This window comes from Myotis davidii, unplaced genomic scaffold (genome assembly GCF_000327345.1).
Source record: "Myotis davidii unplaced genomic scaffold, ASM32734v1 scaffold453, whole genome shotgun sequence".
In the NCBI taxonomy this organism is placed as follows: Eukaryota; Metazoa; Chordata; class Mammalia; order Chiroptera; family Vespertilionidae; genus Myotis; species Myotis davidii.
Genome location: NW_006285234.1, coordinates 3874046 through 3898728, shown reverse-complemented (window position 1 = coordinate 3898728; position 24683 = coordinate 3874046). Strand labels below are relative to the sequence as shown.

The window sequence follows — 24683 nt, the reverse complement described above, 5'->3', positions numbered from 1 at the left end:
GCCGGCTCAATCCCCAATAGGTGCACTGGAGGCAGCTGGTCAATGTTTCTCATCGATGTTTTTATCTCTCTCTCTTACTCTCCTTTCCTCTTTCTAAAAAATCAATAAAAACATATTCAAACAAACAAACCTTGCTGGGTCCTGGTCAGGTAACTCAGTAGGTTAGAGCATCGTCTCGATAAGCCAGGGGTGGGGAACCTTTTTTCTGCCAAGGACCATTTGGATATTTATAACATCATTTGCAGGCCATACAAAATTAACCTCTTATATATTTAAAAACCTGCTGGGCCCCCTCGCCCACAAAACCAAAAACCAAACCCACCTGGCGGTGCGAGGTGTGTGACTACGAGACCAACGTGGCCAGGAACCTGCGCATCCACATGACCAGCGAGAAGCACATGCACAACATGATGCTGCTGCAGCAGAACATGACGCAGGTCCAGCACGGCCGCCACCTGGGCCTGGGCAGCCTGCCCTCGCCCGCCGAGGCCGAGCTGTACCAGTACTACCTGGCCCAGAACATGAGCCTGCCCAACCTGAAGATGGACAGCGCCGCCTCGGACGCCCCCTTCATGATGAGTGGGTTCCCGCTGGACCCCTCCACGCCCATGGCCGCCGTGACGCCAGCTCTAGGTGAGGCTGACTCCGTGTTTGTCTGTTCTGTGCTGTGACTGGAACAGGGGGAGACACAGAATAAGTCCAGGTCCCGTGGATTCGGTTGATTATTTTTTTTCCTTTGGTATCAGCTTGAGAGTCTAACAGTCAATACTTTTTCTCAAGGATCCCTTGAACCCTGTGTGCATAGGGAAAGTCGTATGCACTGAACAGAGACGTGACCCCACTCCAGTTCCGCAGGCCAGGATTAAAATTTAAGTGTTTCCTCTGCTTCTTTGGCTTCTGGTCAACCTTCCTTTCTGTTCCCATTCTCTCTTTCTCTGTCTCTGTCTCCATTTGAAAAATCACCACAATTATCCAAAACTTTTGGATTCCATTAAATATTTATTGAAACTTACAGGAAACTGGAGCTGGAGTTTTAAATAGGAACAGCCATCTCCATAAGAGGAACACGGGATGCGGGCGGGCGTACGTTACTCAGATAACCAGAGGCTGGCTCTGAGCCGAGCACGAGCCGCCCAGACAGGGTTCTGCCAATTTCCCCCGTGTGTTCCCTCAGGTCTCGGGGAGAGAGGCGTGTTCCTCTCCTTCCTTATTTTGCATGTGTTTTTGGCAGTTAGTATACTTGTGAATTAAATGGCCCCGGGGCACACTAAGGACTGGTGTGATGGATGAAAATGAACGAATTCTGAAACTGTACATCAAAGAAAGCTAAGTTTTAACGTCAGGGAGATCCTGGTTGATGGAGCCTTTGTTGCCATGAAGAACAACCCAGGTCTTCCTGGCTTCATGGGTCGAGCGTGGGACCCGAGGGTAATACTTGGTGCCGGAAACCACGACTCGTTACGTACAGAGAATCATGACCGCTTTTGGGGAGAGCTTCTTGCAGCAAGAAAATGTACGAATCAGTTTCATGGGGAGTGGTTGGGCCACTCCTGCCCCTGCCACCGGTGCCCCGGGCAGGCAGGGCCTGGTCTCCATCCCCTGACCGGCTAACCACTCGGGACCAGCAGCGATGGCCCGAATTAGGCAGCATCCCCTTCCCGGCACTGGGATAAGTTGTTCTTGGCACCAGAATGTCAGCAAGTACCTTTGTCCTGGCATGGTTTAGGTCAGCGCCAGGGGCCAAACCTCACCAGTCGGAATGTCTTTATGTGCATGGTGTTTTTGTGCTAATTGCTGCTGATGAGTTATATTTCATAACAGTGAATTTGTTTTTCCGGCTATGCATTTAAATTTGAGATCTTGCTGCTTTGATCTCGTTTTCTGTTTTGGAACATTGACCTGTTGATCCTTTATTACCAAGTGGTTGGAAGAAGTCTCCCTGGCTGGTTAATCGGGGATGCGGAGGGATAAGCTGTCTTATTGGTCCCCAGAGTGAACCACAGGGATGCATATCACGGATGGCATCAGCACTCTAAGGCTTTTTTTTTTTTAAGCCTGTGGGAATTGGGGTTTTCTAGTCTGGAGATTTAAAATCTTGAGGAGGCAGATCTTGGAGTAAATCAAATATAATGTAGGTGGAATGAAGACACAGAAAATGGATGGGTTCATACTGAGCCGAAGTGAGATCTTTTTAATTACCTTGAAAACCAGTAATTCTGACGTAGGCTTACATGGAGAGGTAGAGAAATGTTTTGCTTTTACACCAAGTGTGTGAGTCCCTGGGGGCATTCATGCATTTTGGGCATATGGCAGATGCCAAAGAAATAGAAGGATGAATCTCTGTGCTCTGGACATACATTGATGATCTGCATTTTGTTTCTTAAAGAGGAAGAGAGCTCTTCCTTTTAAGGACCTAAGCCCGGCCAGCCAAGAAGGGCCCCTGAATGTCCAGTGGCTCCGCTTGTCAGCTGAGGTGCGTCTCTGCAACCTCCTGCGTCTGCCTTCGGGCCACGGCGGCTGGTCAAGATCAGACAAGAGCCACAGACGCTTTGTGCTAACACCTGAGTGGGTGCAGGTACCACAGGGCATGTCCAGAGGACTTGCAGTTTAAGTTTGGGGACCTCAGTAGACACGGATATAAAGGCTTGAGAAGAGCCCTCTCTTGGTTCTCTCTGCAGCTCCACTGACGTTTCTGCAGGCCATTCGAGGGAAGGCTGTAGGTTATTAGATATTCCTGGGCTCTGCAGGGGGAAATTGTTTTTGGTGAAACCCACTCTGGCTTGCAAAGTTATTCTCATACTTCCTTTGCCAGAACCTTCTCTGTGGTGATTTCAAACATGCTGATCTGGGATGCTTGCTCTCTAGGGGCCTTTAAGGAAAGGGTCGGCACCATTGGTCTGGGCTGGTGCGATTTGCCACCGTTTGCAGATAAGGTATAGAACTGAGGTCATCTCAGTATCCTTCCAAACAGCCCCTTCCATTCTAAAGTTGAGCACAGCACTGGGAAGCCGGGAGCTCGTGGCGGGTCCCTGTGCTCCCCAAGTAGCCAGCCAGCCAGCCACAGGCCGCCTGCCTGGGGTTTCCAGGTTCTCTGCTGCTGCCGTTGAGTCTCGAACAGGGATGGGCAAACTTTTTGACTCGAGGGCCACAATGGGTTCTTAAACTGGACCGGAGGGCCGGAACAAAAGCATGGATGGAGTGTTTGTGTGAACTAATATAAATTCAAAGCAAACATCATTACATAAAAGGGTACGGTCTTTTTTTTCAATAGTTTTATTCATTTCAAACGGGCCGGAGTTTGCCCACGGCTGGTCTAGAAGGTATCTTTTCCCACAGTGTGCCTCTGATGATGTGCTGATGGGCAGGCTCTTGTGCCTGGATGTAAATTTCCACGTTGAAGTCAGGTGCATGTGGGGAGGGGATGGCCATTCCTTTCCAAGACCATCTATCCAGCGTGGCTCAAAAGTCTGTGCCTGCTAAGTTCTCTCTTACTGGGGCTCTCCTAATCCCTGTGAGTTAGGGCAGGTTCTACTTTTCGGGCCTGAATTAGTTCCTGCCAGCGCTATGGATGGGTCGGATTCGGAGCCGTGGGTTTGTTTCTCCAAGGTGTGGTGCTCCAGTCAGTCCCCCTCAGCTCATGGCTTCTCTGCTTCTGTCTTGGATTTGCGTTTCATTTTAAGAGCTTGGAGTGGGAATAGGGACTTTCTCCACCGTGTGTCCGAGGACTTCTCATTTTCACGCAAGCATCCAAGTGACAGTCGAATTCCTCCTTAGAGCGATGTTGATAAGCTGAGGTTACAGTTAAAAAGTGGAGAAGGTTTGCTGCTGCCGGTGGTTGGCATCAGAACAAATATGTGCTTGCTCCTCGCCTCCCCCTCTGGCAGTTTCCGCTGCCACTGAACACCGCGTACATTTCATGGATGCTGCTTGGTCGCCCAGGAGGGCGCAGAGCTTTTAGGCTTTTTCCTCCTCTTTTTCTCTCTTGTCCTAAAAAGAATGTCTTCATGATGGCTCCTCTCACCGGGGGAGATGGCAAGAGAGGAGACAAGCAGAAAGCTCCCCGTGCAGACTTTGGTGGCTTGTGAGGCTGTCCACGGATTTCAAACGCAGCCGGGCTGCTGCGTAGAGCCCGCACTGCTCTTCCGCTGGAGGTGCCCCGAGTAGTGTACATTTAAAAAATCATTTAAAAATATGTGTCACGTCTTTTCTTTGATTAACCACTAGCTTGGGTTCTAATCAGTCATTAAAAGAAAAATAACCTCAGCCCGACCACATGTAAAAGGTCAAGTTTAACTCTCAGTTGGGGAGAGGCAGGGGCGACCATAGCTCAAGTGTGCACGTGTCCAGGGCAGAGGGAGAAAATAGAAGCCCGGTGCCCAGCGGCATGCTTGACTGTACCCTCTGAGGGACGGAGTGAAGGCTGCTCTTCGCCAGCCTTTCTCATGATACGAATAAGAGCGTGCAGCTTTAATTTGCTGCTGGTAAGTGAGAGCCGCTCCCTGGTTTATGCAGGGCAGTGATGGACCAGAAAAGCACAGGGGAGGGGAGGGAATTGCTGAGCTTTCTCAGGCCCCCCCCCCTTTTTTTTTTGGAGGCGGAGTGGATGGAGACTGTGAGCTGACCTTTGCATTTCCCTGCTGATCCCACATCCACTTTCCAGTTCACTTCCCAGACCTCACCCTTGCCTGGCACAGTGGACGTGTGGGCATCTGTGGAGGGACTGGCTGGAGGCTCAGCGAGGAGAAGGCTGGCCCTGCCCTGAAGAGGAGCCCCCCGTGGGGACACTGGCCGGCATGTGGCTCTGTCCGAGGCTGACTTATGGCCAAGGAGAATGTGACCTTAGACCTCCGTTTCACGCAGCGCAGGGCTCAGAAAGGGAAAAGATGGCACTTCCAGGGGTGTGTGGGAGGAGCTGGCACCATTGATGGGCAGATGAGATATTGGCCAGTGGGATGTGATAAGGAGATCTTTCCCGAAATCTCAGATTTAGACCTGCACTGTCCAATACTAGCCATGCGTGGCCATTTAAATTTAAATGAATTAAGAGTAAATAAAATTTCAGTTTCTCGGTTGCGCGTTAGCCACATTTAAAGTGTTCAATAGCTACCCGTGGTCATGACGGCCACGTTGGAGGATGCAGATACAGACGTTTCCATCTTTGCCCAAAGCTCTCCTGGGTGGCGCTGCGTTCGATGAGGTCTGATTCGCCATAAAGACTTGGTGTTACAGATTGCAGCTGTAACTCATTTCCAACTTTTCAGGTTCTGAAGTTTCAGATCTTATTATGTCCAGTGAATGATGCTTATATCTATCTTTCCTTGCATCTAAGCGAGGGGCTAAATGGAAATATTCCAAAGATTGTGGTTCCTGCCTCTTTCTAGGTGTTCTTCTCCAAAGGAACACAGAAGCACCCATAAAGCCTTTCACAGATTTTAGAAAGATCCGAATGCATGAAGGTGATTGTGTGTGTGTGTGTGGTTTTTCCAGTTAGTAGCACCTTGCAGCACTTGAAATGTGATCTTTTTTCTGCTTGAACCCAGGTGGCGGGGAGCGGAGGGCAGGGAGGTGCCCGGGTCCGGCTGCAGCTGTGAGCCTGGCCGCTCATTCTCCTCTCCTCTCTTTCCCCGCAGTGGGCGGTGAGATCCCCCTCGACATGCGGCTCGGGGGCGGGCAGCTGGTGTCGGAGGAGCTGATGAACCTGGGCGAGAGCTTCATCCAGACCAACGACCCGTCGCTGAAGCTCTTCCAGTGCGCCGTGTGCAACAAGTTCACCACGGACAACCTGGACCTGCTGGGGCTGCACATGAACGTGGAGCGCAGCCTCCCCGAGGACGAGTGGAAGGCCGTGATGGGGGACTCGTACCAGTGCAAGCTCTGCCGCTACAACACACAGCTCAAGGCCAACTTCCAGCTGCACTGCAAGACGGACAAGCACGTGCAGAAGTACCAGCTGGTGGCCCACATCAAGGAGGGCGGCAAAGCCAACGAGTGGCGGCTCAAGTGCGTGGCCATCGGCAACCCCGTCCACCTCAAGTGCAACGCCTGCGACTACTACACCAACAGCCTGGAGAAGCTGCGGCTGCACACGGTCAACTCCAGGCACGAGGCCAGCCTGAAGCTGTACAAGGTAAGGCCCGGGCTGCCTCGGGGAGCAGTGGGTCGGGTCGGCTCCCGGGAGATGGGCGAGGGTGGGTGACCCGGTGCGGGAAGGGGCGCTAACATCTGCTTCCTCGTGCAGCTGCAATGGGTGGCAGGTGTCGGCTGGTACATGAGGGTTCTCTCTGTGGGGTGCCCCATTTTAGAGGGGCAGGTTTTGTTGGCGGGAGCCCAATCCCATCACTTTGTTCCCCTTGCCCTTCAACTGTCTGTACAGTTGACTTTCCTTCTGTCCTCACAGTTACCATTTCCCAAGTCCTGGCTTTTGTGTGCCTGGGTTTCCCCCTCCCCCAGGAGCTTTTGCTTCCCTAGTCCATCCCATCTCATCGCTCCCTTTAAAAAAAAAATCTCTCCTAGATATTCTTTGGGTGTTGTGTACGTTTGTTCACTCAGCAGATACACACCTACTGTACACCAGGCACTGTTCTGGGTACGTGCCTGGATCCATGCACAAAACAGACAAAAATCCCTGCCCTCCCCCAGGAAGTGCGTGCTACACACCATGAATAAGTTAGACAGGAGGCTACACAGGGGAAAATGCTACGGGGGAAGCAGGGGTCAGGCAAGGGGGCTCCTTTGTTCTTTCCCTCGGTCTCCCCCAGTCCTCCTTTCTCTTCCGTGTATTTTTATTCCCTTTTCCAGGCTTCTCCCATCTTCCTCCTCTTGTTCTGTCCTCTCTCCCCTTCCTTCATTCCTCCTTCGTGCTCCTTTAACCCCTCCCCGACCCCTCCGGGCTCTCTCTCCGCCCATAGACTGTAAGGAGGAGCTGGTGTTCAGATACTGTAAATAGCCCTCTCACTCGCACGGCAGAATTGCTGCAGACGCTTCTATTGATTTTCACTGGACTTAAAGCCTCACCTTTTTCTCTAATCATCCCGTAATGGCTTTAGTATGAACAGTCAGGTACAAATCGCCATAAATCTGCCCAGCCTCCCTCCGCATACCATCCACGCCCTCACTGCCTCTTCCCCTTTCCTCCCTGTATTGTCAGTCTCTCCTTTTTCCTTTCACATGGGGTCTCACGTCTTTGGGCCAAGGAGGGTCGAGTTTCTGCCGATCCTGAGCTGCTGTCATCCCCTTGCGATTTTCAGTAGAGACTCTGATGGGGAAGACTTCCGACCCTCCCCACACGGTCTCTGGGACGTTGATGACTGGAACGCGTTTTACAGTTGCTCGTTCTCAGGCTGGCGGGAGGCCTGTGTAGCATTGGATGGGAACCCATTTTAGGGAGAGGAGGAGAAAGCATGAATGAGGCAGTGGGAATAGAATGTTCTGGAGTGACAGCTGACTCCGGCATGGAGGGGCTCGACTGGTGCCATGGGGAAGGCCTGGACACCACGTAGCCAGCCCCCTTGTCCTAAGTGATCAAGAACCTCGCTGGGTGGCTTAGTGCTGTGCCACCTCGGGAATAAAAGGCCCTTTGTGGTGAGTTGAAATTGGAGGTCTTAGCTGGCCACAGGGTGGTGCCGATGTGGTCAAGAAAACCTGATGGAAAAACCAGTGGAAAAAAGTTTCCAAAGGACCCCACTGAGCAAAATCAGTACAAAGGACTCGGTGTGGCCACGGAAGGTTGTGTGCAACTTTGATGAAGGTCGTTTAGAGGTGGCATGAAGCCAGTCTCCTCCATCCAAGGGAAAAATTGCTCTTCAAATTATAAAATGTGCACAGTGGTGATTAACTCCACGCTCCGTCCTCCAGGAAGAGTATACCAGGCCCTCGGCTTTGCTTCCAGAGGGCCGGGGGCAGGAGGATTTGCTGAGAATATCCCCTCGTGGGACCCGAACCACTTCCACGAGTCACACCGAGAGTGGGGTTTGAGGCGGTTTGCCGGGTGGATGTGAGGGAAACTGTGTGTGTGTCTCCATCCTCCTCCATGGCCTTATTTTTTCATTAAACATTTTTTTAATATATTTTTATTGATTCCAGAGAGGAAGAGAGAAAGAGAAAAACATCAGTGATGAGAGAGAATCATCATCGATCAGCTGCCTCCTGTACACCTTATACTGGGAATCGAGCCCACAACCTGGGCATGTGCCCTGACTGGGAATCGAACTGTGACCTCCTGGTTCATAGGTCGATGCTCAACCCCTGAGCCACGGCAGCTGGGCCATCTTTTTTTTCTTTTCTTTTTTAAAGGGTGCTCAAAAAGGGCGGTGCAGGCGGAAGGGCCATAGGTTTTGGGATGCAGGATGGCACATGGGAACCAGTGCCTGAAAGAGAGGTGCCCCAACAGTGCGTTTGGCTGGCACACCCTGGGCGCGACCAGCCCCTACACTCGAGGCAGAATTCCCTGTGTCATCAGTCCGCTGTCGTTCGTCCTCCCTTGCAGGGCTCTGCCGTGGGGGTGGGGCGCTCTCCCGCCCACTTGGGGCTGCCACAGGGACAGGCCTGTCATTGCAGCATCCTCACCTGGCCGTTCCGTCCCCCAGTGAGACGAAGACAAACTTCCCCTGCCACCGAGGGGCTCCCTCTCCCGGGGTCCCGGGGCTTCGGGGTGGGGACTGGAGGTGGTTTGAGAGTGAGTTTTTCTCTCGGCCCTGGTGTGGCCTGTAGTAAATGGAGATTGATTGCATGTTATTTTTCCTCTTGCTAATGTAATCCATTAGCCCAGCACATGCATAATCAGTTTAGTGCACAGTTAACTGGATGTAATCGAGTTCTTTACTGTCTGCTAGAGAAACAGCTCCAGATGCTCCTGACCGGGGAGGGCGCCCCGCTTCTCGCGCAGCCCTCCTGGCTCACCCCTTCCCAGTCCCCACCCCACCCCACCCCACTTGCCTGGCAAATTATTCATTATCAGTCAGGGAGACTCCCTGGCTTGCTTTCTGCTGCACCTACTCAAGTGGCCATGATGGATGGGACTTCCTGATAGGCCTCCCACCCTCTCTTTCAACTGAGGCTTTTATTCCCTCCTCTTCCTTTTTCATGTTGGAGGAGAGAGCAACGGTCTCGGGAGATGCAAGTGGAGGCGTGGCTTTCCGGCTTGTCATTTGACCTCACTCCGGTCCAGAGTCACTTCTCTGGTGTCATAAACGCCGGAGCACAGGTTGCTGTTCTGGGACTGAACTGCCTGAAAATGTGAGAGACTTTCTAATCCAGACACGAGAGAGAGTTGGACTCATCTGCAAAAACACCAACAAACCAACAAAAACCCTAGAACCAAGTGATATGATCTCTGTTGCCTGGAATTGTCTAGTTTTGATTATTGCGTGAGAGCAGTTTTTAAATGGAGATTGATGTTCCATGAGTTCTCCCTCCCTGCCTCCTGGGAGTGTAAGGGCGTCGGGCTGGGAGTGTAGGGGCCCAGACAGCGGACAGACAACGTGTCCTTTTCTCTGAACTGCAAGCTCACTTTTGTGGAGAGCTCACAATTGAGTGCCTGGCGTGAGTTTTGTGTGACTCTGGCCCAGCCCCTAGTGGTCACCTTTCCGGATCCTCACACCGGAACATGGGACATCGCGATGGATCAGAACAGCAGGCAGGCCATCCAGCTTAGTGGCTGGCTCTTGGTTTCTCTCCACAGCGACTCAGCTGAGCCCAAGTGGAAGGGTGCTGTGGGAAAGGTGCTGGTCTCTCAGTAGGGCTGCAGTTCTAGAGCACGAAGCATGCACCTTTCTGCTGCTTCACCCTGTGCGTGTGGGACCTGCACCCTCCCTGCCACGGAGATGTGGGTGCCCTCACTTATCTGAAATAGGGGAGCGGCAGATACAGCAGCCTCTCCCCTCCCCCGTATTCACTAGAGATGCTCATTCCAAGACCCCCAGTGGTTGCCCAAATACAGTAAGTTTTTTCCTATATATACATACCTAGAAAGCAGTTTAACTTAATAAATTAGGCATAGTAAGAGTAACAACAACTAATACTAAAAGAGAGCAATTAAAACAATATGCCGTGATAGGAGATGGATGTGGCACTAAGTAAGGGTCACTTGAACACAAGCACTGTGATGCCAAAGCGGCCGATCTGATGGCCAAGCCGAAGTGACTAACGGGTGGGGAGCGTGTACCGCGAGGATGTGCCGGACAGAGGCATGATTCACATCCCAGACCGGCGGGAGGAGATGATGGGGGATTTCATCACCCTACTCAGCACAGCGTGCAATTTAGAACTTATGGATTATTTCTGGAATTGTGCATTTAATAATTTTGGGCTGTGGTGGGCTGTAGGAAACTGAAACTGCGGACAAGGGGGGACCGCCGTGCTGACAGACACCTGCCCCTTGCTCCACGCTTAGCCCAGACCCCGAGTCCAGTGTGCGTCCCCGGGGCTAGTGTGAGCTCTCCCGCGCTCATCTGGACGCCGCTGCTGCGCGTCCCTGGTGAGCTGTCTGAAACGTGCCGTGTTTTCTGCTGGGGGAGGAGGGTGCAGAAAGGGCAGGTGGCGATCAGTGCACACCTGCCAACTATTAGAATCTGGTTTCCACTTTGATGTTTTTCTTCACCTGAGAGTCATTGGAATGGAAATCCATCAACTTGAGCAGATAGATTAAGACCCCACCAGAATCTATTACTCAAACAGTTCCCAGCTGAAGTTCCTTTGATTGGGCCAAGCCCGAAGGTTTCATATTAATCTTAAATTAGACACAAAGACGGTTGTCTACCACCGAGTTGGGTCTGGGCCCCATGTGGGCTGCCTTGGGCCAGCGAGGCGAACAGACGGCGAAATGCCAACTCGACTTGGCTTAAAAGTAGGAGTTCGGCACTGACTGACGGAAAAACACACCCAGACTTTCACTTCTGCCATCCCGTTAGGGTGACGCAAGGCCAGGGAAGGCAGGAAGAGCCCCTTGGTCAGACTGCATTACTCTAGACCAGCCGTGGGCAAACTACGGCCCGCGGGCTGGCCGGCCCATTTGAAATGAATAAAACTATTGAAAAAAAAGACCGTGCCCTTTTATGTACTGAAGTTTACTTTGAATTTATATTAGTTCACACAAACACTCCATCCATGCTTTTGTTCCGGCGCTCCGGTCCAGTTTAAGAACCCATTGTGGCCCTCGAGTTAAAAAGTTGGCCCACCCCGGCTCTAGAATCTGTCTTCTCCATTCTTTGCCTAACGGGTAAGAAATTTGTTGGCATTCACGCCCCAAGCAGGGCCGTAGACTCACTGTAGGCTGCATGGACATATTGCAGAGTATAGACGTCAGATATTTGGTTTGCAGTCTGCATCCCTCATGCTCCTGTCTGGGTGCAGGGAGGCTGGGTTGGGGTCTTAGGAAGACAGCTGCCTGGTTCATGCCCAGAGGTTGTGACTGGTGGCTTTTGTTTAGTTTGGAAAGAAAGCGTATAAATCCTCCGGCGAGCCCCCCGCCCTCCTGGTCCTCTCCACCCTGGCGTGGCCGGTGTTGGAAGCGCTGGTGTGAGTGTCATCTGGTTCACATCGTCATTCTGGAACCAGTTTCCTCGGTCCTTGTTTTCTCATTAGTTTGACTTTTTTTTTTTAAGTGCATACTTCTGCCTTCTTCTCCTCATACCTTGATGCCTTCAACCAAAAATGAAAGGAAGGGAATGTTTTCGTGTGGTTGATTTAGAAGGTGTGAAAGGCCAGATGTTTGGGTAAATTTCAGCACATTTAGCCTTCATGCCCTCCGTCTCCTGGAGCAGCTGTGGGTCTGAAGTTCATTTCCCCCACTTAATGGCTGACCTTACGGAGGTGGGGCTCCTGCAGCTGGGCTGGGAGGCTGCACATGGGTCCCCGGGTCATGGCCGGGGAGCCCCAGTTAGCTCAGGCAGGGTTTCTGGCCACAGTTAATGTCAGGAGGACTCTGGGGAGATGGAAAGATATTTTTTTAGAGAGAGTGCCCTTGCCATGAGAAAGTTCATCCGTTACTGCTATGGTGACGATGGCCGTCCTGTCATCAGTGTGTGCAGTGCAAGGCTGGCTCCACACGGCAGAGAGGCCCTGCCCACACCTCCATCCAGAACCATCCCACCCACCTTCACCTGCATCCCCCCAGTGGGTACTGTTTTTGTCAACACGTTCATTCTGCCCACTGGCTTTAAGCACAAGCTTTTGGCCCTACATTTCTGACACCACATAATGGAATTGAAACCTTACTCTGTGTGCCTGTTTTTTAAAAGTCCAGGGCTGTATATGCCACCTGTGGAAAAACTAGTTTTACAACCATTAACCATAACACTTTTCTCATTTTTCCAAAAGCTTTTGGTATTTTTGTTTACTCTCTTGTTTTTGTGAATTTCTCTTTTTTTGTGGATGGTAAAGGTAAGCCCCTGTGAAAACACTATGTTCTTAATTATCTCTTATGAGACTAGCATAATACGTGACCGCAAATGTAAGCTAATAATAAAATGTGTTTTTCTTATTTTTATGGTAAAAATAATTAGTATGTGTAATATATGTTCACTGGAGAACATTTGAACAATTCAGGAAGAGAAAATAAATGTTAGCCTAATCTTAGGATACATATATTTTTAAAAAATATGTTTTTATTAGTTTGAGAGAGAGAGAAAGAGAGAGAGAGAGAGAGAGGGAAGGAGACAGAAAAACATCGATGTGAGAGAGAAACATGGATTAGCTGCCCCCTCCCCACCCGCCCAGACCCAGGGATTGAACCCAGAATCTGGGCATGTGCCCTGATGGGGAATCAAACTGGCAACCTCCTGGTGCATGGGTTGACACCCAACCAACTGAGCCACACCAGCCAGAACATACAACATATTTTTATTTCCTTCTTTTCGTATAACTTAGGCATTTTACAAAATTGGACCTGAGCCCTTTCTGATATCTTTAAAAGTATTTTTCAATAATTTTTTAAATGGAATTTTTTTTCTACTCTCCTACTCTATTTTCCAGAAGCAAATCACTGTTCTATTTAAATTGTATCCTTCTTTTTCTGTGTTTATACCGATGTACATGATTATGTACATATACACACTGTTCACTTAAAAACCTTTATAGACACACTAGAGGCCCGGTGCACGAAAAGTCATGCACTTGCGGGGAGGGCGTCCCTCAGCCCTGCCTGCGCCCTCTCACAGTTCAGGAGCCCTCGGGGGATGTCCGACTGACGGCTTAGGAGGCGACTAGTGGGCCGATCAGGCACTGGCAGCAAGCAGCCGGCCCTGGTGCTGATGGTCGCCGCAGCCCCCTGGTTGCTATCCCCTCCTTCTGCCTGCTGGCACCCACCTTGGCTGGCCTGGTGCCGCGTACTCACTGCCCCACCCCCCGCCGACCTGTCGTTCTGCCATTTGGTTGATTTGCATATTAGGCTTTTATGATACAGGATGTTCTTGGCTTGTTCTTTTCATATAACTTTTAATCATGAACATCATTTCAGGTCTGCATGTATAGATCTAGTTCACTTTTTTGTGGTTACATAGTATTCCATTTATTAACTGTCCTGAAAACTTAGCAGAAATCTTCATTCCTCTGCTACAGGTTTACCAAACATTGCCAGGTCTCCAGTTTAGAACTTTCTTTAAATGAATAGTATTTTAGAAAAAATGAAGTTGATCCCATTAAAAAACATGAAGAAACAAACAGTACAAGACAAACCAGCCTTTGATGTGTTTAGGCTGTTTCCAGTGTTTTGCTGTAGGGACCAAGTGTACACATGCATCTCTCCACCTGGGCTGTCCCGAGAAGTGGGCTCGCTGGGCTCCAGGTGCAGTAGCAGTAGTTACTCTACTTCTTACTGGCTCTTCAGAAAGAAGGTGACCACCCCTCTCCCACCATCCCCATTAGATAACCCTCGAACCCACACAGGTGCCCAGCACGATGTTATTTTTCTGTTTTCTTCATCCCAGAACAGCTGGTCTAACTTGGGTCTCTAGAGATTAGGTTCAGTGAACATTTTTTCTTGTGTCTATTGGCCATTTCTGTTTCTGTAGCGGCTCTCCTGCTTGTGGCCTTTGCCCTTTATTCTTCTTGGTTTGTCCCTTTGTCCCGTTACCTGGTTGATCTCCGAGGGCTCTTGGTTCCTCGCGGCCACCCATCCCCATTGTGCTGCATCTGTCACTCAGTTTATGGTGCATTTTAATATACAGAAACTTTTCACTTGTGTGACGTCCAATCTGTTATGCTTCTAACTTTTCTCTTTTCTTGGGGAAGCTTCTTTTTTTCTTCTAAATTATAAAATAATTAAAGTGACAGCTAACACCTAGGCAGTGTTTATTACAAGCCAGATACTGTTATCCCGGCTTCCCATGTATTAACTTGATTTCATCTTCTGTTAATATGCCTATATTCAGATGGGGAAACTGAGGCATAAGCTAGTGAGTGTTGTTGGAGTCAGGGCTCAAAACTAGACGATGGGCATTACTTGATCAATATCTTCTTCAGTATTGCCCACAGCCCCAGCTGTGTCTTTAACCCACGAGGAATGGCCATTGGGGGGGGGGCGCTCTAGGGCTCCTGTTTTGAATATTGTGTGACTTAGAGCTGCATTCTCTTTCCAATTGGATGGTTGATTGTCCAATAATTCCTTCAGTAGCCATCCTCCCGCTGATGTGAAAAGCCACGTTTATGGTGCCCGGTTCTCTAAATCTAGTGGGGCGCCTCTTGAACAGTCCAGGCACACCGTGGTGTTTGCCGAAAGCACCCAGGAGCAAGAAGAGGGGACAGAGAGACACAGTTCACCTTCCCCGGTGTGTGAAGTCTTGGGGATGACATGTCCTCCTCTCACCTTTCCCTGTTCCTCTCCAGCGTGCTCCCCAGGGCGGGATTTCTAAGATTAATTACCTTCCTCCAATTCACTGGGACGAAGGCGGCTCTAGGAGAGACAGGGGCTTGGGAAAGGGATCGAGTTTCTTATTGTCCCTTAATGGAGACTGTGGGTCTCATTCATATTCTCTCTCTCTCAAAGGCCAGGGAACAAATACTAAAAGTCCTAAATGTTCCCTTTTCTGAAGTTCTTACTCAGGTAGCGTGAGATGACGTGGCTGCGCCTGTGTATTTTCAGTGAGTGGTTTGCAGGCCTGGGTGGCAGGTCGGCTCCTCTGGATGCCAGAGAAGCTGTTTTGCGGCCCCTGACTCAGGCGGAGGAGCAAGGAAGTCTAATCTCAGAAATTCTAAGAACTGCCGCTTTGTCCAAGTCCTTGAAAGCCTCCCCGACCCCAAATCCTCACGCTAAAAGCCCTAGATCTTCTGGTGACAGGAAAATCTCAAACTGCCAGTCGCCTGCAGCCCACCCCCACACAGAGGATAAGCCCCACAGTGGAATTCCCTGCACGGATGCCACCTGCTGTCTCAGGGGTGGTCCGCCACCCTCGGCGGAGTTTCACCGCCATCACTCTGACGCCCCCACATTCCAGAGGAACGCCATGTGTCACAGTTGTGCCAGGCAAACCTGAGCGGGCAGCAAAAGGGTGCCATAGAGCAGGGCCAGGGCGTGAACCCCGTGTCCAGCTCTTTGAATGTGCCCAGGACTCAGACTGAAAGGACTTGACAGAAAGGGGTGTATTTGCCGAGATGGAGTCCCAACAGGTGTTTCTGGTGTTCTGTTTTGAAAGGGAAATTGTTAGGGAATAATTAAGCAGAAACCTTGTCAGGAAAAGGCAAACTTTTTACATAATTACAGAACACACCCGAACCATGTTCTTTATTCTGTTTTCAACAACTTGAAAGTATAAACACTATTGAAGGGTAGGGTGGGGAAAGCTGTTTCTATGAAATCATTTTGGTGGTACGAACTGGGCCTTTTATACTTGGACATTTGATAATGTCAGGTTTCCAGCACTTAAAAAAAACCAAAAACAATCAGGATATAGTACGAAAGTTAAAGACAGCCCGGCTGGCATAACACAGTGGTTGAGCATGGACCCATGAACCAGGGGGTCACAGTTCGATTTCCGGTCAGGACACATGCCCGGGTTGCAGGCTCCTAGTAGGGGGGCGTGAAGGAGGTAGCCGATCAATGATTCTCATCATTGATGTTTCTGTCTCCCTCTTCCTTCCTCTCTGAAATCATTAAAAAATATTTTTAAAAAAATCTTTAAGGACAAGAAAACCTACTGCTCACAGACATGCCGGAAGTTATTAACACCAGCCACCCCGGGCGGTGATCCCAAGGGCACTAGAAACACCCAGTGGAGGCCTCTGGGCAGGGTCAGCAAATTCAGCAAATAAAAACATGGAATACCCAATTAAATGTAAATTTTAGATCAACAACAAACTTTTTTATTATAAGCATGTCCCCTAAAATATCATTATGGTATCTCCTTGCCTGGAATCCATATTTAACCAGGATCCTATCATTGTGCCTGGCATGACCCCACCCCTGGACGGGGAAGAAGTCTCTCGCGGTGTCCCGCCAGCAGCCTCCAGAGACAGGTGGCTTCCTAGTTGGTAAAACTTCCTTTTTTTCCCAGTGGTTCCCAACAAAAGAGGAAAATTACAAACGCCTCCAATGATGATTTCTAATTTTTGTTATTTATAGAAAACTGTCATATCAGATTTTCACATTTTCTACATTAAATAAAGTGCTTTTCCTATAATGAAATCTGAAATTTTCTCCAGAGCTATTTGCTAAAATTTGCTTTTCAGTAATTTCCCCCATTATTTCCTTTGATTGAAGTGCCTTCGAGCCACACGGTTCAGGACGCCCCGTGGAGCCGACTGCTGCTTCGCCAGGTGTGTCCCCGCTCACACGCGGCTCCTGGGCTCCGCCTGTAGCTCCGCTTACGTGCAGGTGACGGAAATCACAGCACTTGAGCTGGCTGTTGTGCAGGGAAGGCCCCATGTGTCCACCACCTGCAGGACGCTAGTGGGAACGCGGAGGGAAGATTCGAATTGGACTAATCATCGGGAATGATCAGGGAACTTCCTCTAGGACCTGCGTCCTCATCCTGTAAATAGCAAACTAGTGAGAAGGTCAGAAATGTTTATCTACTGCGAGTGTTTGATTTGTAACCTGTTAATTAGCAGGGCAGGCTCCCAGGCCCCGGATGGCGTCCTCCAAAGCATATCCATGCTCTTAGGTCAACAGTTGTAACCACCGTTTATCCGCCAGGACGGCCCGTGGATGGGATTTGTGGATGGAGTTTCACATCCACGTGCCGGCCTGTTGCGTCTTTCTCCCTCTCGGCTCTTTCTGGTGACCGGCTGGTTCCTGAGGGTTGTTGGGCCTTTGTAACCACTTTCGGGCTGATGTCTGGACTTCCTGACGGCCTGTTACACTAGGTTGTCCTTGCTTTCCCGTCTCTCGGAACGAGGCAGAGGTGTGGCCCCAGGGACCGGCAGGTCTGTGCTGGGCAGCGTCCCTGCACCTGTCCCCGCACCCGCTCTCCTGCTGCTGGTTTGGACCCAGCACGTAGGAGGGTGTCTCTGGGACACACATTCCTGGGAGAGGAAGGGATTTCTCCCCCTGGGTCGGCACCACTTGCCGGGTGCTGACTCCGTGTAGACTTGCGCTCATGCGTCCGTAACGTGTTAGTTGAACAGCTGGTCTGCGTGGGGCGCCCCTGGCTCGCCTCCAGCGCAGGAGTCGCTGAGCCGAGGTGGATCCAGAGGCATCTCCCCGCTTCGTGGTGCTTCACGTTTCCGTTTTCCCCTCCTGCCACCCCCTCTCTCGTTTTCGAAAATCATTAAAGATGAAGGAGCTTGGGGAGCATTCCCAGCCCTTCCCGTCAGCCAGGCCCAGAGGCGCGGGTCCCGGGGCTGTTCCGTGTCCGAGACGTGAGTCAGCGCGCGGCTCCGCAGCCAGCTGTGGCGTGGAAGCGCCGTGGGAGCGATTTGGCTGGAGGCGTCTGCTTGTGTGTGTTTGTTCGCTTTCTGGTTCTCAGATTAGGATCTGACCATTTTACTATTTTTCTTTTGCTCGGACTGGATTCCCATTAGTGGCGGCCACAGCTGCCAGCGTCGAAGAGCAAACAGTTTCTCCAGGGACCAGAATTCTGTGCTTCGTCCAGTCTTTCTGTGTCCAGCATTGAATCCGCCTCTCGTTCTCCATCTCTGTTCTCTTGCGGTAATTCCTGCCTCTGAGCCTTCGGTGCTTGAGCTCATCGGAGGTCCAGACTCGGGCATCTGACGGTTTGTTCTGAGCCGGCGGGTTCTCCAGTCAAGCTTCTGGGGATGACTTTTCCTTTCCCAGGCTCTGGGTCCCAGAGGACCCCCCAAAGTCCTGCTTCTGCATTCTGACCGTCTCCCACAAACACTGCCACAGGCCTCCCTTCTGTGCCTGGCCTGGCCTCTTTTCCTCTTGGAGCGTGGCACTTGGAATAAAGTCTCACCTGGGGAAGTCTCAGACAGCGGCGACAAAGCCCCGCTCCGCCGGGGAGCCTAATTACACAGCTAATTAATCCAACAGATGTCATTGTAAGTGCTCATTTCTCCGTAATTTGGATGCACGCATCCCACATTGCTGACAGAGGCTTTGGGCCTATAACGTCTTTTTTGTCGGACTTTAAAGACTAGCATGTTTCCTGGTCAGTCTTCTCATGCTCTAGCGAGACATTTCTTCTAGTTTTCCAGAAAGATCTCTTCTGCTCCAGCAGCTGCAGATGGCATTGCTGTCCTGGGTGCTTGTCACACCACTTGCGCCGAGCTGGTCTCTGTGTCGTGCGTTAGTTTGTTGCTCCCACTGGTTTGTGAGCCTCTTCAGAACATGGGCTGCCATAGCCTCGGAGGGATCGCTCAGGAGTTCAGCGCCAGACAGGTGGACGCCAGCACAGGGTCACCAGCTTTCCCCTTCACCTTCTCTTTTCCTGAAGCAGGTTTGTTTGTGACGAAAGTAGCTGAAGAGTCGGAAAGGTGTCATTTTGATATGAGAGGGTAAAAGCATAGAGCCTGTATGGTTTGGTTAGTGAAACTGAACAACTCCTGGGTGGGACCGAGAAGGGTCCTGGGAGGTGGAAGAGGGGTGTCTGGAAGCAGAGGGAGGGGCGGTGGGGTGGGAATGGAGCAGGCAGGAGGGCAGGCGCTGTTGTCTGCAGGTGGGCGATGGGGTATTGCTTGTGGCCCTGGACCTCAGGCCTCAGGCTAGAGCCTGTGCTCAAGGAAGTGGACTGGTTCCTAGTGAGGGGGCACCTGCCCGAGGCCACACTGACCGACTTCTCTCTTGTGCCAGTCATGTGAGTGAACTCAAGATACTTCCTCCTAATTAATCACTGGATCCAGAAATCACACATTTCACCACAGATGTGATGGGACCCCAGTGTCCTCCTTGTCACCAAATCCATCGGCCATGTCCTTACCCCACGCGACCTCTCACAGCCTTTGCCACCTGCTCCCCGCCCCTTCTCTTCCTCCTCCTCCCTTGGCTTCTGTGACACCATCTCCCAGTTCCTCCAGGCCGCCTCTGGCCCTCCTTCCTGGTCTTCTTGCTGGTTTCTCTTCTGTTACTTAATAGTAAATGTTGGACTCCCCAGGACTTGGCCCAGGCCCCTTCTTTCTGTTTATAACTTTCCCTAAGTGCCTAATTCAGTCCAGTGGTTTTAAACATCTGCCTTCTGCTGACACTCAAATCTGTATCTCCAGCCATTACTGGACATTTTCATTCATATGGTGATGGATTCCTTGGACTTAACGTGGTCTGGAGAGAAGTCTTGGTGACTGTAACCCCCACCCACCCCCTCTCTCCTCTGGGCTCCTGCCTTTTGGTCAGGGCCGCCACTGGTCTACCATTTGCCAAAAGACGGAGTTGTTTGTGAGCTGCTCTTCTCTCACTCACCTATTCCCCAGCTTGCAATAAGCCCCACAATATGTCCCTGGCACCCAACCATTGTCTCTGAGCAAACTCTGTTCATGCATCTGTTCTCGTCCCGTACAATGCACTCTCCATACAGTGATTCTCTCCACACGGTACGTCAGGCCCTAGCGTTGGCTGCAAAGAGCCAACTACTACTTTCCGTCCCATGTAACATAAAAGCCGAGTTCTGTCCTGTGGCTGGCAAACCTCCTTGTGATCGGGACTGCACCCACCCTGCCAGCCTCATCGTGTAACACCCTCCCCGTTGCCCTCTGCACCTCACCCCACTGCCCTTCTTCCTGTTCCTTCAGCGTGCCAGGCGCGCACCTGCCTCAGGGCGTCTGTACTTGCCGTCCCATGGCCTGGAACGCCTTCCCTGGCCTTGACCATCATCTGTCTCTCATGAGATGTCTGGTCCTCCCTGACCGCCTACCCTCAAGTAGCAACAGCGTCACTTCACCCAAGTTCACTGCTCTGTGTTGACAGTTATCTCTTTTTCTTGTTTGTTGTTTATTTATTTTTTTCACAAAAGATCAAGGGCCTTGGTTGTCTTCTTAATGGCTGTACCCCTGGTGCTTAGAACAGTGTCTGACACCAGCCCCGTAAATATTTACTGAATGACAAGCGTACTAGCAGAATGTGCCCGTGATTTTCCTCCTGCCATCGAATCTGGTGCAGTGGCTCTGCCTGAACCCTTTCATGGTTTATAGTCCAAATTCATATGTTCAAGTAAAATGAACGTCCCGCGAGGACCAGAGCATCCCAGAGCTGCTCACAGCCGTGTCACTTACCATCAGCTTTGCACAGAGCTTATTCCTGCATCGACCCGCGGAGAAATAGTCCTGGTACAGTGGTGAGCTTGTGCCCAAGTACTTTGAAAAGTCCCCCGTGCAGCTGGCCTGGGCTCTGTATCCCAACATTCTGCTGACCCCAATCACAACACTTTGTACTCAACAGTCCTAGAGACCGATGACGTTGGAGACAAATTAATGGCACTTTCCCCCTTTTACTTAGCATTGAAATCGTCTTATGGTGGCCCTTCTCCTCTACTCAGTTATAAGATCCTTCATAGCAGTATCAGCTTCTTCTCATCCAACTATGTATCCTTCCCAGGGCCTTGCAGACACTTGAGGGCCAGTAGGATTTGATATCCAAAGATGGATCTTAAATAGAGAAATATAAATACTGGGCTCAGCCCTGAAAAGCCTACTCCTTCTGTTCACTCTCCAACTCCCTGTCCGTGTCTAAATGATGCTAATTAGTCCCAGATCTGGTTGTTCCTGGGAGAACCGTGTTCCTGATGGCAGAATACAGCCTCAGTAAGAGAGGAACTCCAGTGTCCTCCTCTCCTCCTGCCCGTGTTCAAGCCACACCTCTTCCCGCACCTGCCATGTGCAGGGTAATGTACTAACATAGGGGCTGTGGCCCTTAACTTCATAAACTTTGTTGACTGTGACCCAAAGAAGAGATACGTTTTACATCAGTGAGTCAGCACATATAAATAGGTATTCTGCACATTGTAAGTTTTATTAAATAATTTTATCCTTCCTGCGTGGCTACATTCTGATGCTTTCTGTTTTATCCTTTCTGTTGTCTTACACAAATGCTGGTGGTGGTGATCAAGGCATTGACTTCATATTCCACTAATGCAACAACCCATATTCCACTAATGGCCGGACCCCACCCATGCACGAATTTGTGCACCAGGCCTCTAGTAAAAGTACTAAAAACCCCATAAACATAGTTAATACTATATATACATGATGAAATATTTGTGGGGGACAGTGCACTGGTGTCTGAAACATATTCTGAAAAGCATCAGAAACATTGACTACGTTGATAGGTGTATCAATGGATGGATAGGCATACAGTTTAAGTATTAGTTTAGCAGCTAGGCGGTAGGTATATAGGTGTCTACTATATGATACCCCAGCTCTTCTCCGTGATTGAGAACTTCCACAATGCAATGTGGGGGTGCAGTACTAAAAGCCAGTGGTTAGATGTACTTGCCACCCTGACCTCCACCGCACAGAGAGAGGCTGCGTGTTTGACGTGAGGGCTCTTCTCCCCTCCCCTCTGCCTTCCCATGACATGGAGAGAGCGGTATTGATGTGCTGCTGTGTCTGTGAAGACAGGGCTCAGGTGAGTTCTGCTTTTTACCGACGGGCATACGTTTCACTAGCAGCAGAAACATCGCCCAGTCGAGAACTCTCAGACCTTGGAGGAGGGGCTGGGGAGTCCAGCAGGCTCTTGGTCGTTCCAGAAGTCTTGTTTCACTTACTCATGCATCCACTGGTTGATTCTTGAATGTGCCTTGACCAGGGATTGAACCCACAACCTTGGCGTTTCAGGACAACGCTCTAACCAACTGAGCTACCTGGCCAGGGCCTCATTCCAGAATTTGTGAATGCCAACTAGATGCCAGGCCCTAGAAAACTTCGAGGGTGGGCACCTAAGTGTCTTAGGGGACAGACACCCAGGTAACTCCTCAGATTTCAAAGAAGGAGAGGCTCCCCGATGTCAGGCTGCCTGGGCTCAAATCCCAGCTCCTGTCCTTCGCGGCTGCGTGGTGTTGGCCACGTAACTTAATCCCTCTCTGTTCCTCAGCCGTAAAACGGGCCACGGAATGACCTGCCTCATGAGACTGTGAGCGAGTTGAATGAGGTAACAACATGGCGTGTGCCCACCATGCAGTCAGCATAATGCACAAAGCAACGTGTGGCCCTGTGAGAAGACCACGTGTTTGCGTCCGTTTTTCCATTGTCTGATGAAGACCACGTGATTGAATTCGGTTTTCATTAGCTTTGGGCTTGTCACACTTTTGGTTTGGGGGACAGAAGGGATGGTGTTTCTTGGTTTGTTTGGTTTGGAGGAGGGAGAAAGAATTTTCCTTAAGAGAAATGTGACTAATGTGTAGTGAATTGACTTTGGGCAAATAATTTAACCTTGGCCAGTCAGTCCCAGTTCTATCTGAAAAATGGGGGTGGGGGAGATGGCCAGCCAGTCAGGGTCCTGTCTGAAAAATGGGGGGCTTGACGAGATCCCCAAATTCCCCCCAGGCACTAAGAGTGTGTGCTCACAGGACTGTATTTTTTAAGGCACATGTCTGTCTCCTCCTAATAATGGAGCAAGGAGGGACCTAGTGAGCTCAGATCTTCTGAAAATTAAGAAAGGACTCCACGTCCAGCTTTATTTTTGCTACAGATTGTTGGGCCCCTTCTCTGAGAAGTGGCTACGGTCCTCAGTTGTCAGAGGAATGAGCAGTGAGGTTACTTTTATTAACACCCTTTTATAATTTTGTTCTGCATAACCTGGAGGATCTCAGTATTTGATTACTTTTTTAAAGGACAACCCCCCCCCCCCCAGGACTTCCCACACACACCAGCACGCCGATATTTCCCTTCTGTGACCAAAATTAGGTGTCAGTAAGAATTTAGTCTTAGAACTGATTTAGCGTACACAGCACACTCAGAACTATATGCTCTTCCTTTTCTCCCATTCCCATATATGTTATGATTAAAGCTAATGCATTATTTGTTCTAAAGAAACAAGAACAAAATTAGAATCCAGAAATGTACAGTGTGTGTTTGGGGTGGGGGCAGAGAGAGATTGTGAAGTGGAAGTTGCATTCCTGTTACACTAGAATGCATTTGGCTTTGGTGTCTCTTTATGTTTCGTATTTGTGTCTGTTTATGTTCCGTAACCTTGGCAATACCACAGAATATCGTAAAGGGGAACGGCCTCTGAGAAGAGAGGGAGTTACTGGCTGGCGCTGCAGAGCCGCCATGTCCACCTTGCCGAAGCGTCCATTTATAAGGAAAACCGCAGGGCTGGGGGCGTGGATGACTTCACCTTGCCGGAGGAGTCTTCCTCCGGGGTTTGCATTTCTGTCCCTGACTGTGGCTGTCCCATCCCCGTCTCCATTCACTGGAGGGAACACCTGCGGGTCAAGTGTGTAAAACCGTTTCCATGGCAACTCTTTGTTATCCATTAATTTAAAAGATTTCCAACATTTTTCTTCAGGGGAAACTTCTTTTTTTTTTTTTTTTTTTTAAGACATGCATTCCTCCTCTCCCCTTATTTGTACATTGGAAGTTAGTCTCCCTGGCCTCTCAAGTTCTGGATGTTTCCTCCCTACCCCACCTCTTTTGAAAGATGACTGTTTTTGTTGTTTAATGAAGTTAAGGCTACACCTGGCATTTCTGGTAACAGCTCTAAGTCAGTGTGGGTGGAGATGCCTCTCTCCTGCTCCTGGATTTGAAAGAACAATGCTGTAATAATCTTGAACGTCAGAAACAATGTGCGAAGTGTGGGCCATGGAGAAAAATCTCACAAGTTCATTGCCTCGACGATTGGGTCAGTGTGAGCAGATCTGGAAGGTGTACTTGAGCAACAGGGCCGCTCTTGCCCTTCAGTGGGTGCTGTGAGGCAGCCTCGGTTTCACGCTGGTGTCAAGAAGTGTGTTTGGAAACACCCATGACATGAAATGCAAATCAACGGCAACAACATTATGGCTGCAAATTTGAACACAAATGAGGAAATGCAAAGGCAAGTTTTGCCTAGCAACACTCATTCCACAGTGGCAATAATTATTACTATCAAATATGACACATTCTAACGTCCAGGATATGGGACCTTATTATGTCCCTTGATGATCGCTCCTTGGGTGAAGTTTTACATTTTATAACTGTCGTATGCGTGTCTTTTGCATTCCTCCCGCATGTGGGTGTAGGTAATGACTCTGCTGTCTGTCGGCAGGATAACCCTAATCTTCCTTATGTTAGAAATGTACAGACATTGTCTCTCCCCCCTCTCCCCCCCGGGTTTAATGGGTATTTCTAAACCTATTGATTCTGAAGTGGTATTCATGTTGCGCCGTGGC

General features: G+C 50.1%; 1 protein-coding gene across 1 annotated transcript in view; it reads left to right on the top strand.

The window, feature by feature from the left end:
* Positions 1–24683, top strand: part of ZFHX3 (zinc finger homeobox 3) — a 158500-nt gene that overhangs the window by 2446 nt on the left and 131371 nt on the right. Inside the window, 2 exon segments of the mRNA XM_006755838.2 lie at positions 187–633; positions 5631–6127. Coding sequence (XP_006755901.1) covers positions 187–633; positions 5631–6127 — 944 coding nt within the window.